Raw genomic sequence first — 17925 nt, forward strand, 5'->3', positions numbered from 1 at the left:
TCCTGGTACTTGGGAAGCTGAGGCAGGATGATCACAAGTTTTCAAGCTAGCCTTGGGTACATAAGAAGACTACATAATAGTAGTCATTAGTAAAAGAAAACAGTTATGCTACAGAACAAGTCTGAATTTTTTTTTAATTGGATATGTCACCTTACGAGTACAATACATCATTATTTCTTTTCTGGTGAACACAATACATCATTATTAATGTCACCCCTCCTATCTTTCTCCTCCATCTCTCCCAAACCCAGCTATCCCTTCAAGTTACCTGGTTCCATTTTCATATATGTACATTGAATATTATGACTGTATTTGACCATCCTGCCTCTCTCCATTTGTCTGCCCCTCCCCCTTAAGCCCCACTTCTGGCAAAACATGTTCCTTCTTTCTGGCACTTTTAAAACTGTAACTCAGTTGTTCAGAAAACTTGCACCATTGGAATCCTCCTTTGTATATAATACTGTAATTTCTTTGTACGTATATGAAATGATCCTGTATGTATTTTTTTTGTCAGTCATAGGTATTGAACTCTGGGCCTGGGCACGGTCCCTCAGCTCTTCAGCTCAAGGCTAGTGCTCTGTCACTTGAGCCACAGAATCACTTCTGGTTTTCTAATGGTTTATTGGAGATAAGAGTCTCATGGACTTTCCTGCCTGGGCTGGCTTTGAACCATGATCCTCAGATCTCAGCCTCTTGAGTAGCTAGGATTACAGATGTGAGTGAGCCACAGGTGCCCAGCTCTTGTGTTTATAATTTTGATCTAACTTCAGAATATGAGCCTGAATTACTTCACTTAGCATAATTTTGTTCAAGTTCATCCATTTCCTTGCAAATAACATGTTATTCTTACATTTTTGAGCATCTGGGCTGTTTACATAATTAGAATATGACAAATATTAAAGGTATGTACTGTATATGAATGTTCAATTATCTTTTCTATATCCTGAAGTGTAATCTTCTGGACAGCTGAATTTCTAATGACTTCATATAAATGCCATACAGGCCCCCATACCTACTTTCTTTTTTTTTTTTTTTGTCGGTCATGGGACTTGAACTCTGGGCCTGGGCGCTGTCCCTCAGCTCTTCAGCTCAAGGCGAGCGCTCTACCACTTGAGCTACAGCGCCACTTCCGGTTTTCTGGTGGTTTATTGGAGATAGGAGTCTCACGGTCTCTCCTGCCCGGGCTGGCTTTGAACCGAGATCCTCAGATCTCAGCCTCCTGAGTAGCTAGGATTACAGGCGTGAGCCACCAGCGCCCGGCTCCCATACCTACTTTCTAAGCTTTACTCCTGAAATAATCAAACCCTGTATCTAAAAGTCAGTTACTTTGAGCTTTCTATTCCATGTATCCCAACCTAATCCTTACTGATATACTGCCACACAGTCTATTTTAAGAAGTAGTGAGAATCTGTTCTTTTTCAGTTTGATAAAAATCCAATATGTATTCATTAAGCACCTACACCTGTATGTAGCACAAAATTTGAATACTCTTGTTTTTATTAGTATATTATTAACAGTGCAAGAGAGTTTGATCATAATTCCACAAATTACAATACACACAATATATACACTGTCTTTTATTTATTTATTTATTTATTTTTGTCAGTCATGGATCTTGAACTCTGGGCCTGGGCACTGTCCCTGAGCACTTTAGCTCAAGGCTAGTGCTCTACCACTTGAGCCAGAGTGCCACTTCTGGCTCTTTCTGCTTATGTGGTACTGAGGAATTGAACCCAGGACTTCATGCATGTGAAGCTAGCACTCTACCACTGAGCCACCTTCCCAGCCCACCACTGTGTCTTTTTAAACAAGTGTACCCTCTCTATTATATGTCCTTAACCTCTATCAGTCTCCATGATGGGTTTCATTATGCTCTTAGAATGTGTGTGATTAACTTCAATCCTCTTCACTCCTGACCTATATCTTCCTCTTTCCTCATACTCCAACTGATCCCCACACTTTAATAATTCTTCCTGTTTCTCCCTCCATTTTCTATGCACTGTCCTAACTCCCCTTTGCATTCCCTCTGACCTTAAGTACAGGATCTCCTCCAGATTATGATCCTAACATTCTCCCTTACTCTTGTCATCTGGGTTTGTTTAAGGTCCCATCTAATTTTTGTGACTGATTCCTATATCTGACTCTAGCCTACATAATCTCTCATACAACCACAGCTACTGTTATAATGTGAAATTCTAATTGATTATTTCTAGCTGAATTTTCTTCTTTCTTCTAGATCTACCATTTTCTACTAATTCATCAAGAGAAAGAGTACAAATGGAAAGAGATAGAAAACCCTTTAAAAGTTCTTTAAAGATTTCAAAAATGCCAGGTGCCTGTGACTCATACCTGTAATCCACACTACTCAAGAGACTGAGATCTAAGGATCACTGTGCTAAGCAAGCTGGGGCAGGAAAGTCCAAGAGACTCATCTCCAATTAACTACCAAAATGCCAGAAGCGGAGCTGTGGCTCAAATGGTAGAGTGCTAGCCTTGAATACAAAAGCTCAGGCATGGTACCCAGGTCCTGAATTCAAGTATGAGGACTGGCACGCCCGTGTGTACACACATAGACACACACACACACACACACAAGATTTCTGAAAATGTGGACTTGTTCTTTTAGCTATGCACATGCACATATACAGGAAAAGTAACAATGTAGACATTAAAGAAATAAGTACTATTCAAAAGAGAGTTCCATTAAATGCAACTTTGACCAGATTAAGACTACAGTATCACACATTTTGCAACATTATTAAAAACAAATAATTAACGGCAACTTTCTCTTCAAGAATACTGGTGAAGACATTGGGTATATTAAATATTATATGACTCAAACTAACTTCCTCAGATGCCTGAAAGAAAATGATGAGAAAAAGATGAGAGTTTAAAAGAAAAGTACTTACAAAATTACTTGCTCTACCCCAAGAAGTATACCTGAACCTCCAGAATCTATTTTGTACAATTGGAAAAGAAATTAAATATTGTATGGTATGAACAAAAAAAATCAACATTTTGAACTTCCTACTATGAGTCTTTTAACCAGGATGTGATGATTGGCCTTGACACTATTACCTGCAGGTAATGTCAAATGTTCCGCCAGCTTGGATCACCACTTGATCTCCCAAAATGCTCAGTTTTGGTTCCATCAGGGTTGCTTTTTTGGCAAGACCTAAACCAAAATAAAATTCCTTGCTATTAGGATTTATTGAAATTTTTTTCAGATCTATACAAATCCCATTCCACATATACAAACTGATGAGTATGTGAAACCAACTACTCAATCTTGTATAATACCAAATAATTCAAAGCCACCATATTGATTTAGATTAGAGTATATATGTTCTAAACATATATGTTTTCTGATACATAGTAGTAAAATAGCAACAGGGAAGGATTTCTTTGTCAATTACTAGATTTTGAACTCAGAGCCTCACACTTTGTTGTACTAGCTCTCTACCACTTGAACCACACGCCTAGCCTTGTATTTTTCGTTTTTTTTTTATTATAAAAATACTGTACACAGGGGTTACAGTTACATGTATAAGGTAATGAGTACATTTCCTATCAAGCATTGTTACCTCCACCTTTGTTTTTCCCCTACCATCCCTTCCCTCCCCACCTTCCCAACTCCTCCCTACCCCCCACCAAGTTGTAAAGTTCATTTTCAACGTAGTGTTTTGTACATTTCATTGTTACAATGGTTCAACCTATATCCTTATTTCAGCATTTTGTTATTTCCCTTCCCCTCCCCAAATTAGAAAAATGTATAAACAAGATGCAGGGCACCAACATCAAATACAGTGAAAACAGGGGTTATACCGTGGGGAAAGAATATACAAGAGAAACAAAAAAATCATATAGTACATTTTAAATATGTTAAAAACAATAGCAAGAAAGAAAAAAAACACTTGTGTCCCTATCTTGGGGTTCATTTCACTTAACATCATCTTATATGGTCATATGTACATAGCTTTTGACCTTTTCTATTTGTCCTAGGCTTGCTTACACTAGCTATTGTAAATAAGGGAAAGCATGGGACCTAAGTTTCTCCCTTTCCTAACTAATAGGGCGATGCCATTCTTTCTGATGCAGGCATAGAATTCCACATTTCTTGATCCATTCATCTACTGAGGGGCATCTGGGTTGGTTCCATATCTTAGCTATGGTAAATAATGCTGCAATAAACATGGTTGTGCTGGTAGTGTTAGTATAGCCTTGTTTGTGATCGTTTGGGTAAATGCCCAAAAGTGGGATTGCTGGGTCATAGGGGAGCTCTATGTGGAGTCTTTTGAGTAACCTCCATACTGCTTTCCAAAGTGGTTGAACAAGGTTACACTCCCACCAACAATGCAGTAGGGTTCCCTTCTGTCCACATCCCCTCCAGCATCTGTTGTTACTACAGTTCTTGATTATAGCCATTCTAACTGGGGTGAGTTGGAATCTCAATGTTGTTTTGATTTGCATTTCTTTTATGGCTAGAGAGGTTGAGCATTTCTTCATGTGTGTATTGGCCATCCTTTCCTCTTCAGAGAAGTTTCTCTTTAAGTCTTTAGCCCACTTATTTATCCCACAGTTGTTTCTTTGAGGATTTATTATTAGGGGATTTAATTTTTTGAGTTCCAGGTATATTTTAGATATGAGACCCTTGTCCGTTGTATGGTTAGTGAAGATCTTCTCCCGATCCATAGGCTTTCTATTGATCTTGCTAGCTGTACCCTTTGCCATGCAGAAGCTCTGCAGTTTCATGAAATCCCATTTGTCCAACCTTTCTTTTGATTTGTTTCTGGGTCTTTATTAAGAAATTTTCAGGGGCCGGGCGCTGGTGGCTCACGCCTGTAATCCTAGCTACTCAGGAGGCTGAGATCTGAGGATCGTGGTTCAAAGCCAGCCCGGGCAGGAGAGACCGTGAGACTCCTATCTCCAATAAACCACCAGAAAACCGGAAGTGGCGCTGTAGCTCAAGTGGTAGAGCGCTCGCCTTGAGCTGAAGAGCTGAGGGACAGCGCCCAGGCCCAGAGTTCAAGCCCCCACGACCGACAAAAAAAAAAAAAAAAAAGAAATTTTCAGGGGCTGGGAAGGTGGCTCAGTGGTAGAGCTTATGCCTTGCATGCCAGAGGCCCTGGGTTCGATTCCTCAGCACCACTTAAGCAAAAAGAAAAAAAAGCCGGAAGTGGTGCTGTGGCTCAAGTGGTAGAATGCTAGCCTTGAGCTGAAGAGCTGAGGGACAGCGCCCAGGCCCAGAGTTCAGGCCCCATGACCAGACCCCCCCCCCAAAAAAAAAGAAAAGAAAAGAAAATTTCAGCCTGTGCCAAGGAGCCCTAAGAGTTTCTCCTATTCCTTCCTGTCATGTTTTCAGGGTGTCTATTTTGACTTCGAGGTCTTTGATCCATTGGAGTTGATTCTGGTGCAGGGTGATATATAAGGATCTGGCTTTAGTTTTCTATAGGTATTTAACCAATTTTGCCAGCACCATTTACTGAAGAGGCTGTCCTTCTTCCACTCTACTTTTTTTAGCTCCTTTACCAAAGATTAGGAGGCTATAGGCCTGTGGGTTCATTTCTGTGTTTTCAGTTCTATTCCATTGGTCCTGAGGTCTGTTCTTGTGCCAGTACTAAGCTGTTTTGATTACAATTAGCCTTGTATTTTGATGGGAGTTTTTTGAGATTGATTCCACCTAGGAAAATGCTTGAGCTCTAATCTGCTTACTTTAGGCTTCTTGCCATTGCTGAGATCATAGGCACACACTAGTACATTCAGCTTCCCTTCATGGAGATGGAGTTTCTCAGAACCTTCTGTCTAGGCAAGCCTGGAATTGCCATCCTTCTGAAACTCCCAATTTCACCTTCCCACATAGTTTGGAACAACAGGTGCATAAAAATTTGAGAAGTGGTGTTAGCCCATTTAGCTCCCTTCCTGTAGCTTAGCATGTTCCTTCCCCTCTCCACAGCTTAGCATGCTCCCTTCCTAGGCAACACTAGGCCCATTTAGAAAAGGAAGTAAACAACCAGACTCCACTCCCCTCTTCCCCCCCCCCCCCACCCTCCGCTTTGTGATGGCACTCCTCTGGGGCAGCTACCACCATATAAAGCAGCAAGAGCCCCTTAGAGTGACCTTTGGGTCTGGGCAGCTGCAGTGCCCCTTATCTACCACTTGGGCAGCAGCCATAAATCCTAGTCTTCCATGATGAAACCCCTGGCCCTCACATCCACACCGGGGTCTCTGTCTCCTAGCCCCTTCTAGCTCCTCCTAGCCTCAGTAGGTTATGTAGGTCACCTCAGACAATAGCCGGCACTTCTCCCTCCTCTCTTGTGAGAAGGGGTCTTGCCAGTCCCTTTATTGGCAATAAACCTTTTCTTTTTTCTTTGTACCTAGATGTCTGGTTGGTTTTCTGGCAAAGTCTAATATACTCTAACAAGGGGTCTCATGACCTTTTTCTCCTGGGCTGGCCTTGAACTACAATCTTTCTCATCTTAGTCTTCCAAGCAGCTAGGATTATAGGCATGAACCACTGGTGCCCAGCTGGAAGCCTTTTATATATTGAAAATCAAAGTCTCCAAGGTGTGGCTCAAGTGGTAGAGGGCCAATCTTGAGGCAAAAAGCTAAGGGGCAATGTTTAGGCCAATCTCGAGCCTTAGTACCAGTGCACAATAAAAAGTCTCCAAAATAAAATAAAAAGCAAACTATAAAATAGTATGTCTGCTATATAATAATCTGTGCATTTATATATACATATATATATATATATAATATTGAGGAACAGATTAGGGATTAGGACATAAGACTGCATAGTTTGCTATTATTTTTCAGTACTGTCCATAAGCACGAGAAAAGTCTAGTTACCTGTCTCATTAATATTGATCTTGGATGTTCCACTTGATTTAACAGCAGTTAAAAGAGGTTTCAATGTGCGATCTCAAACACTTACTATTTCTGCTTAATCCCTTCCTCTCCTGCTGTTATTATGAATATATTGAAATGGTGATGCTGGGTCTAACTGGAGCCAGCTTGACCCGTGGTGGGCAGGAAATTGGGTTTAACTGGAGTCATCTTGTCTTCATGGTGGAGGAAGGGGAAGTCCCACCTTCCAGGTGATAGGCATGCCTGAATTCTTAGATGCAGGGGCAGGGACTTGGATGTCAGTCCTGTGCCTTGAACTTGGGAAATTCTTTTGAGTTTTCTGTGGCCCTGTCCCCTGACTTGACCCTATTTTAGCACCTGGCCTTTGTATATTCTTAATAGAAGTCTTTTTTTTGTTGTATATGATTCTGGGATTCTGGTGTTGGACTTTTGACATGTTTGTTCCAATATATTTATATGTGCTTTCAATTACTTACCATTTGAATAAATTGTCTATTCAAAATAAGTAAACAGCCGGGTGCCAGTTGCTCATGGCTATAATCCTAGCTACTCAGGAGGCTGAGATCTGAGGATCATGATTCAAAACCAGCCCAGATAGGAAAGTCTGTGAGACTTATCTCCAATTAATCACCAGAAAACTGGAACTGAAAGTGGTAAAGCACTAGCCTTAAGGGAAAAAGCTCAGGGACAGCGCCCAGGCCCCAAATTCAATCCCCACAATCAACAAACAAACAAAAAGTAAAGATAATTTAAGTAAATATCCCAAGAAAAAAAATGTGGTTTTCTCTCACTTGTTTCCAGTGAAAAGAAACAAATTTTTTTGCATATTTACTAAATATGCTTATCTATATCTTCACAGTTTTTCCCAGTTCAGGGTTGTTGCTTTCATGCAAAGGGTTAAAAAGGAGCTAAAACTGAATCCTATTGGTTTAAGAATTATTTCATATTATATTTCATAGCAATATTGCCTAGAATGTTTTTACTTTTTGTACATATTTTAAGATATGGCATGATAATTCAAGATGTAATTATCTAATCAGAGTAATTAACATTTCTATCTCCTTAAGCATGTTTGAAGCTTCAAACTCTTCTTTATTGCAGTTCCAATGAGAATTAACTGAGAATTAACTTTTCTCCAGTAACACACTACAAAGCCATAATTACAGGTCTATTTTTATTCTTCCTCATGGAAGGATGTCATGTTTCTAGGAACATTTCCACTTACAGATTGAGACCTCTTGCATGTAGGAAACTATGCTTATTCTCCTATATACTTGTTATGCTAGAGCACCTAGCAGAGGGTGCTCATGACTGGCTCACGTATTAGGCTGTGCAACATCAAGAAAGCACAGAGGCTATAGACAGGGTCCTTGCCCTTAGTCTACTGATTATCAACAGAGAAATGTACTGAATTTGTTAAAAGTGCTGGAAACAGTGTAAAAACCAGGTCTAGGAGCCTAAAGAGGGACTGATAAATTTCACAGATGGTCACTGATTAAGTAACTAAAGAGTTGCAATAGTCTATGACATGTAGTATAGAAGTTAAGAAAATAAACTTTGAAGGCAGATTACTTAGATTCATGGCTCAGTTCTATTATTTATTAACTCTGCCACAATTGTCTTGCCTACATAATAGGAGTAAACCAGAAGTTAATACAAAAAAACTTCAGAATTAATAAATAAAATGTATTATTTGATTTCCATTCCCTTATGGCCAGAGATATTGAATATTTTTTCATGTGTTTATTAGCTGTTTTTACTTCTTTTTCTGTATTGGCTCCTTTGCCCATCTAGTAACTGGGTTATTGATTCATTAGGGGTTTAGTTGTGTGAGTTCTTTGTATATTCTTGGTACTAGATGCATAGCTGGCAAAGATAGTCTCCCATTCCATATATTTTGTTTTTGGCTTAGTAACTATGTCCTTTGTTGTGAAGAAACTTTTTAGCCTGATGCAATCTCATTTGTCAATTCTCTCTCCTATTTGCTGAGCCCCCAGAACTCTTTTCAGTAAACTCCTGCCTATACTTTCCCTAGTCCTTCCTGTTGTAATTTCAATGTTTCAGATAACATGAAGGGAAGGGTGAAGTTGGAAGAAATGGGAGGAATGATGGAAAGAGTGGCATGGGTCAAGATGTGTTATACTCATAAATTGACTACTTAAAGATTTTTAGTAATTATTATTTGCCATTAAGACTTATTTTCCTAACATGACAGTATTTTCTGCCTTTGGTACCTATCATTTCCACCATTAGCATCACCTCTCAGAGCTAAGGGCTGGAAATACATCATGTGAAGCTGGGCACTGGGAGCTCATGCCTGTAACCCTACCTACTCAGGAGGTCAAAAGCTGAGAATCTTTATTCAAAACCAGCCCAGGCAGGAGAGTCTAAGAAGTTCTCAGCAAAAAAAAAATAATAATAAGTAGAGAAGGGAGGTCTCACGAAATTTTCTTCTTGGGCTTCCCTTATATTAAAAATGTCCTGCTCTCCAGTTTCCAAGTAGTTAAGATTATAGGCACAAACTACAGAAGCCCAGAAGGCAGTGTTTTATATATTAAAAATCAAAGTCTCCAAGGTGTAGCTCAAGTTGTAGAATGCCAGCTGCGAACAAAGAAGCTACACCCAGGCCTTGAGTTCAAGCCCCAGGATCAGAACAACAAAAAAAAAATCATATAATTTTTGGCTCTGGTGTAGTTAATTATTTCTGTGTCATAATAACCTTATTGAACAATCTACTTTAGCGAAAGAAGAAAAAGAGCATGAAGTTGAGTTAGAGCCCTAGTATTGACACAAAAAATACATAGATAATAGATACATTTGGTATTAGGTGATCACTCCTTCTCCCAATTCTGTGTTGTACAAAATAATAAAAATGTACCTGATGTTTTTTGTTGTTTTTTTTTTTTGTCGGTCGTGGGGCTTGAACTCTGGGCCTGGGCACTGTCCCTCAGCTCTTCAGCTCAAGGCGAGCGCTCTACCACTTGAGCTACAGCGCCACTTCCGGTTTTCTGGCGGCTTATTGGAGATAGGAGTCTCACGGTCTTTCTTGCCCGGGCTGGCTTTGAACCGCGATCCTCAGATCTCAGCCTCCTGAGTAGCTAGGATTACAGGCGTGAGCCACCAGCGCCCGGCTGTACCTGATGTTTATACGTTCAATCAACACACTATGAAATCATAATGGTCTTATAGTGTGAACTCACAGAAACAAAGAATATTCTGGAGTATGAGTACCATACTGGTCCTTTTCATTTTATGTCTGCATACTTGAGATTGTTGAGAAACTATACAAGGATGAACAACTAACGGAAAATGTGTGGAAAGAAATCAAATCGGGGAAGGCAAAAGACATTTTATGTATATTTCCTGGATAAAAACAACTTTAGGAAAAGTCAATAGCTAGAAATCAGTAGCTTGAAAAAGAAGAATTTTGACACGAATTCCAAGGTTAGTCCCTTGTCAGCTAGAAGTTTAAGAAGAGAAAATCATTTTCTGGAGTTGACACTCAAGCAAGTTCCTTTCAAGGATCTGACAAGTTATACACCCAAACCTGCCAGAGATGAGACAAATTCAGTTTTACTCCTTCAAGCTACTATTTGTCAAGAAGAAATCCTAGGCTTCAACTGCCAATTCATCAGCAGTTAAGAAAGTATGAGCTAGAAGTGGAGCTGTGGCTCAAAGTGGTTGAGCACTAGCCTTGAGTGAAAGAACTTAGGGATAGTGCCCAGGCTCTGAGTTCAAGTTCCACGACCAACAAAAAAGTTAGCTTGTCTCAAGTATTTTTAAAAATAAAATAAAACAAAGCCAGGTGCTGCTGGCTCGTGCTTGTAATCCTAGCTACTCGGGAGGCTGAGATATAAGGATTGTGGTTCAAAGCCAGCCAGGGCAGAAAAGTCCATGAGACTCTTGTCTCCAATTAACCACCAGAAAACTGGAAGTAGCACTGTGTCTGAAAGTAGTAGGGTACTAGCCTTTAGTGAAAAAGCTCAGGGACCGCATCTAGGCCCTGAATTCAAGACCCACTACCAACAAAAAATAAAATAAAATAAAAATATGTGTCTTTGTAAAGTTACTTAGAAAAATGTCTTTCTTGCCAGGCTCCACTGGCTCACCCCTGTAATCCTGTCAACTCAGGAGGTTGAGAATTGAAGATCACAGTTTAAAACCAGCCTGGACAGGAAAGTCCAAAAGACTATCTTCTATTAACCAGCAAAAAGCCAGAAGTAGAGGTGTGGCTCAAGTTGTAGAGTACCTGCCTTGAGCAAAAAAAGTTAATAGACAGTGCCTATATGAGTTCAAGCACAGTACTAGCACAAAAAAAAAGAAAAGAAAAAGAAAAAAGGGGGCTGAGAAGATGGCTCAGTGGTAGAGTGCTTGCCTTGCATGCATGAGGCCCTCAGTACCACATAAGCAGGGGAAAAAGCCGGAAGTGGCGCTGTGGCTCAAGTGATAGAGCACTAGCCTTGAGCTGAAGAGCTGAGGGGCAGTGCCCAGGCCCAGAGTTCAGGCCCCACAACTGACCAAAAAAAAAAGAAGAAGAAAAAGAAAGAAAAGAGAGGAGATCCTTTTTCTTGTTAATCACACCTCAAACTCTGGCAGATTCTTTTTGCTTGAATATTAGCTTAAAAGCATTCTTGAAGGTGTGATTGCAGGAAAGAAAGAATAGTGTACAGAAAGGGGGAGGAGGTTATCTTAACAATAACATTCCAAAATCTGGGAAAGAGTGAGGGAAGGGGTGAAATTGTCAAAAAAGAAATGTATTCAATACCTGACTTGTGTAACTGTAACCCTTCTGTACATAGCCTTTATAATAACAATTTAAAAATCTGAAAAAAAGAACAATAGCATTCCAGAGACATACAAAAGCACTATCCTTTCCTTCACACTCTCACAGGTTATCTATTTAGCTCTTTTGCTTCCCTTTCTTTTCCAATACTTCAAAAAGGCATGTGTCTGAAGAAATGATCAACCTCCCTAGCCATAAAAGAAATGCAAATCAAAACAACATTGAGATACCACCTCACTCCAGTTAGAATGGCTAAAATCAAGAACTCTAATAACAACAGATGCTGGAGGAGTTGTGGACAGAAAGGAACCTTACTGCATTGTTGGTGGGAGTGTAAACTTGTTCAATCACTTTGGAAAGTAGTATGGAGGTTCCTCAAAAGACTACACATAGAGCTCCCCTATGACCAAGCAATTCCACTTTTGGGCATTTACCCAAATGATCATAAACAAGACCATACTAAAGCTACCAGCACAGCTAAGATATGGAACCAACTCAGAAGCCCCTCAGTAGGTGAATGGATCAAGAAAATGTGGTATATATACACAATGGAATTCTATGCCTCCATCAGAAAGAATGACATTGCCCCATTTGTTAGGAAATGGAAAGACTTGGAAAAAATTATATTAAGTGAAGTAAGCCAGGCCCAAAGAAACATAGGTCCCATGGTTTCCCTTATTTGCAATATCTAGTATATGTCTGAGTCAAGCAGAAAAGGTCAGATAAGTGATGTTAGGGAAATGAACCCTAAGATATGTATTCAAATGTTTTTTTTCTTTCATGCAATTGTTTCTAACACATTTATAAGATGATTTCTTTGTTGTTTTGTATGTCCCTCCCCCACAGTATAACCCGTGCTTTCACTGTATTTGATATCGGTATAATTTGTGGAAGGGAAGGGAAAAAACAAATCGTTTAAATAGGGATACAGGTGGACCCATTGCAACAATGAGATGTACAAGTCGTTATGTCGAAAACAAACTTTACAACTTTGGTGCGGGGCAGGGCGGGGGGGAGGGGAGGACTGGGGGGGGAGGCTGGGAAGGGATGGGAAGGGGAAACAAAGGAGGCTACAATGCTTGATAAGAAATGTACTCATTACCTTGCCCATGTAATTGTAACCCCTCTGTATAGTATTTTCACAATAAAAAAAGAGGCATGTGTCATCTAAGATCAAACTATATAAGCAAGGCAATATTATAACTTCTAAAGCATGTAGATAGCTGTGAATGCCTCTTCTCCTTTCTTAAGGCAATGATCACAAAAGACAACATACTATTCTGCATTGATTTCTATAGGGCAGGATTCCTTTTCAGAGATTTCCATAAGTAAATGAAAATTCCATCAGGCAGTAATCAATCTAAAAGTTTTGTCTTTTAGAATAGAATGTTTTTTGACTGACAGTGTGATCTCAGCTACATCTTGTCCTATGAACCTTACCTTACATAAGGAGGGAAACTGGATCAGCTAGGTTTTATGGTTTCTAAGGGGAAAAAATTCATGCTGACATACCATAGTGTTAAAAATTCACCAAATGGAGACTATGAGCCCATCCAGCCAAACTTGAGTCTACACTTAAAGGTCAAATTGTCAAGGTTCCCTGAGAAAAGTAGTGCCCTGAAAGGAAGGGAGTCCCACTTGACAAGACAGCTGGAACTACAAAACAATCACAGCTGACCTGGAAGTTTGAAGAGTTCAAGGCCAGTCCTCCAGAGCACTGACCTTTTCTCTTGATAGTACATTACTAAGCCCTGTTGTCTCCACTGACAAGGATCACTTGTTTTTTCCTGAGATAGTATTCAGAGAAATGCACAGGAAATATAGAGACAGTTATGGGACTGGAGTTCTGCCTGGAACAGCCTGATAAATGGTGAAGGTAACTGGAGAGAGGAGGAAGAATGATTAGAGAGGAAGTAAGAAATAGTTTGTATGATTTACATGAAGGATTTGAAATCAAAAACAGCCCAAGACCTGGGAACATTTGAAGTCAGCCATAAACTGAGACAGACTTAAAGATTCGTCACTTGAACAATATGGGAAAAAAGGAGGTGGAGCTTAAGGAGTCCAAAGCAGTAATAAGCCTCCTCTGGTTTGAGTGGTAGGGGTAAGGCAAAGATTGAGATAGACCATCAAACTGAACCTTTGCTAACAGTAATTGTTTTGACTATGAATTAATAAGTCCAAGGGAAAAGCTTTATTTTCTTTGGTGTCAGGAAATCAAACTCTCATGCATCCAGGAGACTAGTAATCAGTAACTTGTCCTAAGTGATCCTTCCTTGATATTCACTGTCTAACATAGTCATGAAGTTTCTATTTAGGTATCTGGATATCCACAATAAATACTGCATGCCTTTGTTTCCCTTACAGCAAGAAGTAGAGGGGTATGGCCAAATTCTAACCAGTGAAATACAAAGATACTGTTTTAATTGTGTCTGGTTATAATTTGTGTGTGTGTGTGCACATGCAAGTGTGCACATGCAAGAGTGCACGCGTGTGCTCTCGAACTGGGTCTCAAACTCAGTGCCTCCTGCTCTCACCTGGCTTTCTCACTCAAGACTGATTCTCTATCATGTGAATCACAGATCCACTTCTGGCTTTTTCCTAATTAATTGGAAATAAGACTCTTGGATTTGTTTGCTCAGGCTGATTCAGAATGATGATTCTCAGATCCTAGCCCCTGAGTTAGCTAGGATTATGAGCGCGAGCCACCCATGCCAAGCTGCTTGTTGACTTAAAGGAAAGGAAGTTACTATCCCATTGCCTTGTTTCCCTCTTTCCTAAATATATATGTGGTTGTGCACTATGTGAATAAGGGCAGTTCTCTAGAGATCATAGAAGGAAAAGAGGAAAGGAGCTTAGGAGAATAGCTCTGGATTGCTAGTTTCCAGAAATTTTTGTTACTCTCTTTTTTGTTGTTGTTGGTTGTGGGGCTTGAACTCTGGGCCTGGACACTGTCCCTCAGCTCTTCAGCTCAAGTTGAGTACTCTACCATTTGAGCTATAGCACCACTTCGAGTTTTCTAGTGGTTTATTGGAGATAGGAGTCTCAAGGTCTTTCCTGCCCGAGCTGGCTTTGAACCGAGATCCTCAGATCTCAGCCTCCTGAGTAGCTAGGATTACAGGTGTGAGCCACCGGCGCCCAGCTTGTTATTCTCTTTTTTTAACCCCTTATTATATAAGATGATTTGTTACATCAAAGCTGTTACCCTAGTACATTTTCTTTACTAACTAATCATTTAACTACAAGTAACTCATTAACTCCTGAAAACTTCATCTTAATTAGAAAATATTGTTAAGTCAAAAACATATTTAAACTGGGTACTGGTAGCTCACACCTATAATCTTAGCTATTCGGGAGGCTGAGACCTGAGAATTGGAGTGTGAAGTCAACCTGGACAAAAAAGCCCATGAGACTTTTATCCCCAATGAACCTCCAAAACGGTCGAAGTGGAGCTATGGCTCAAGTGGGAGAGTGCCAGCCTTGAGTTTTGAAAAAGCCAAGCAAAAGTAGGATGTCCTCAGTTCAAGCCCTAGTATTGGCATATACACAATAAAATGCATTCAATGCACATAACCTAATTATCACAGCTTATACTTTCTTGAGTATCAGCTACTTACCCTTAGGATCATATGGATGATCCAGAATTGTGCCTTGCTATCACTGCCCAGCATTGTGAGAGGGTATCATAATTTATTTTGCTACAGTAGGAAAAGATGAAAAAACAAAATCTGAAGTATGGATTTTGCCGAATTCATTTCACTTTTGTGCCATTGTAAAGTTGAAAACAACCAAAAGCCAAATCATAGTGAATCAGGGATCATCTTCACAGACTTCTATATAAACCTCTAAATCTTGACTTGTGCTTGAAAAAAATCTTCTGGATCAAGCCCTCCTGTTGACACAACTTTGTGTGTGTGTGTGTGTGTGTGTGTGTGTGTGTGTGTGTGTGTGTATGTTTGTTGATATGTAGGTTTGAACTCAGGACCTTGTACTCTCGCTTAGCTTTGTCACTCAAGACTGGCATTCTACTACTTGAATTATACCTACACTTTGCTGGTTAATTGGAGATAAGTGTTTCTCAGGCTTGTCTGCCCAAGTTATCTTTGAACTTTGATCCTCAGATCTCAGTCTCCTGAATAGCTAGGATTACAAATACGAGCCACCAGTGCCCAGCTTAACACAACTTTTTTTGTTTATTTTTTGTTGGTTGTGGGGCTTGATCTCAGGACCTGGGTGCTGTCCCGGGGCTCTTTTGCTCAAAGCTAGTACTCTACCACTTTCAGCCACAGTGACACTTCCAGTTTTCTGGTGGTTAATTGGAGACAAGTGTCTCATGGACTTTTCTGCCCAGGTTGGCTTTAAACCGTGACCCTCAGATCTCAGCCTCCTGAATAGCTAGAATTACAGTCGTGGGTCACCAGCACCAGGCTTAACACAGCTTTTAACTGCTAAAGAAGGTATTTATTTTTGAACTACAATTTGCCAGTCATATGTTACTCGCTTGCTTTTAGTCTATCAGTACACTTAATGCTTACAGGATCACCCAGAACAATTGAACAAACCCAAAGGCAGAGGATACTACGCATTTCACAGCTAACTCAGACATCCAGCACTTAAGAGATGATTCATGTTTCCATTACCTGCTTTAAAATTTCCAGTAAGAGAACATTATATTTTTACCATAATCCTTATTGTAGTCTCTTAAGGAGTTGAGAGAAACTAAATTAGAATTGTCCACTGGGACGTGTTGTTGTCAGGGCTTTAGTCCCCTGTGATTTAACTTGGCAAGGACATCCTGACATGGACAATGGGAGCATATGATCAAGGATGCCAAAAATGCCTCTTGAAGTCACCTTTATCTCATCAAGGTTAATCAATTGTCAACCAGTTAAGCAGAAGCACAAAGATGATAATGAACTTTTAAAAAAGTAATATTTTCGCTGTTGGTGTGATTAAAAATCTTAGACTAATCCAAATGCTAGTGGCTCATGCTTATAATCCTAGCTACTCAAGAGACTGAGACCTGAGAATTTTGATCCAAAGTCAGACTAGGCATGGAAGTCCATTAGACTTTATCTCCAATTAACCAGTAAAATGTCAAAAGGAGAAGTGGTGGCTCAAGTGACAGAGTGACAGCCTTAAGTGAAAACGCTAAGGGACAGTACCCAGGCTCAGAGTTCAAGCCCCAGGCCCAGAGTTCAAGCTCCATTACTATCTCCCCACTTTCCATACACACACATACAAAATTCCTAGACTACAAGAAGTGTCTACAAAGACATGCTGCTTCTGTCAAAGGTTATAGTTCTGGAGCAGAGGCTTGTCAAATGTCAGTCCAAGGATCCCTCAAAAAAGTCTGGTTTGACATTACCAATTGACACTATGAATGAGTGATTTACTTTTGAAAGTAATGAGTTGTACACATATGTGAAAAAAAATCAAAAGTTTTGCGTGGATTCTCTGGTAAGACATATTATCCAGCATAACAGTGTTTGGTTATCACTTAATCCACTTCAGTAAGAACAGAAATTCTCCGAAGCCAAATCTGTGTTGACAATCCTGCAGATAAACTGACTGACTAAACCATCATGATTGTAGAGTGATAAGACATTGCAGATGGACAGCAAAATTATCTTGGGATATCTTTATAATCATTTATAATCAACCTCAATATTTTTGAGTTAACATCCTCATGACTACTAGGCAAAACTTTTGGAATGGATTGATAAATTTACTAGACCTCTGGCTTCCACCAACTTTAAGGCTAAGAGAGTTGTAAGGTATCTGAAACCTACAAAACAGATTTTCCCCTGGTCTGCTGTAGCTTGCCTACCTGATGCTCCGAGCTGTGCTTCATAAATACAACTAGTTGGGACTCAATTTTGTTCTGTGACTATAAATGTTCATGTAACCTTTTCCACAGGGCAGTGCACTATTCAAACCTTTAAGACAAAATAACATTAACGCCTCTCAAACTATTCCATGAAAAATTAAGTGAAGAACACTTCAAACTCATCCTTTGATCCACACTAATACTAAAACCAAATTACAGACACAAAAAGAACTGTAGGACCATTATCTTTAATGAACATAGGGTGGTTCCCTAAATTTATAAGCATGGATAGTTTTTAGAATGTTGAGTTATGGAGCTTTTATTCCTAGGCTATTATCATGAAAAGTGACTGGATTTTGTCAAAAGTTTTTTTCTATACCTAGTAAAAGGATTCTGTGCTTCTTGCCTTGCTTCTGTTTAAGTGCTGTTTTATGCTTATGGATTGATA

At 39.8% G+C, this 17925-nt stretch overlaps 1 protein-coding gene across 3 annotated transcripts in view; it reads right to left on the reverse strand.

Moving 5' to 3' along the window:
* LOC122096363 (vascular endothelial growth factor receptor kdr-like) overlaps positions 1-17925 on the reverse strand; it is a 179940-nt gene that overhangs the window by 137043 nt on the left and 24972 nt on the right. For all 3 annotated transcript variants that reach the window (XM_042666894.1, XM_042666892.1, XM_042666893.1), the window contains exon 3: positions 3079-3175. In XM_042666894.1, coding sequence (XP_042522828.1) covers positions 3079-3175 — 97 coding nt within the window. The remainder of the gene's footprint in view (positions 1-3078; positions 3176-17925) is intronic.

Source organism: Dipodomys spectabilis, unplaced genomic scaffold (assembly GCF_019054845.1).
Source record: "Dipodomys spectabilis isolate Male_0828 unplaced genomic scaffold, ASM1905484v1 ptg000370l, whole genome shotgun sequence".
NCBI lineage: Eukaryota > Metazoa > Chordata > Mammalia > Rodentia > Heteromyidae > Dipodomys > Dipodomys spectabilis.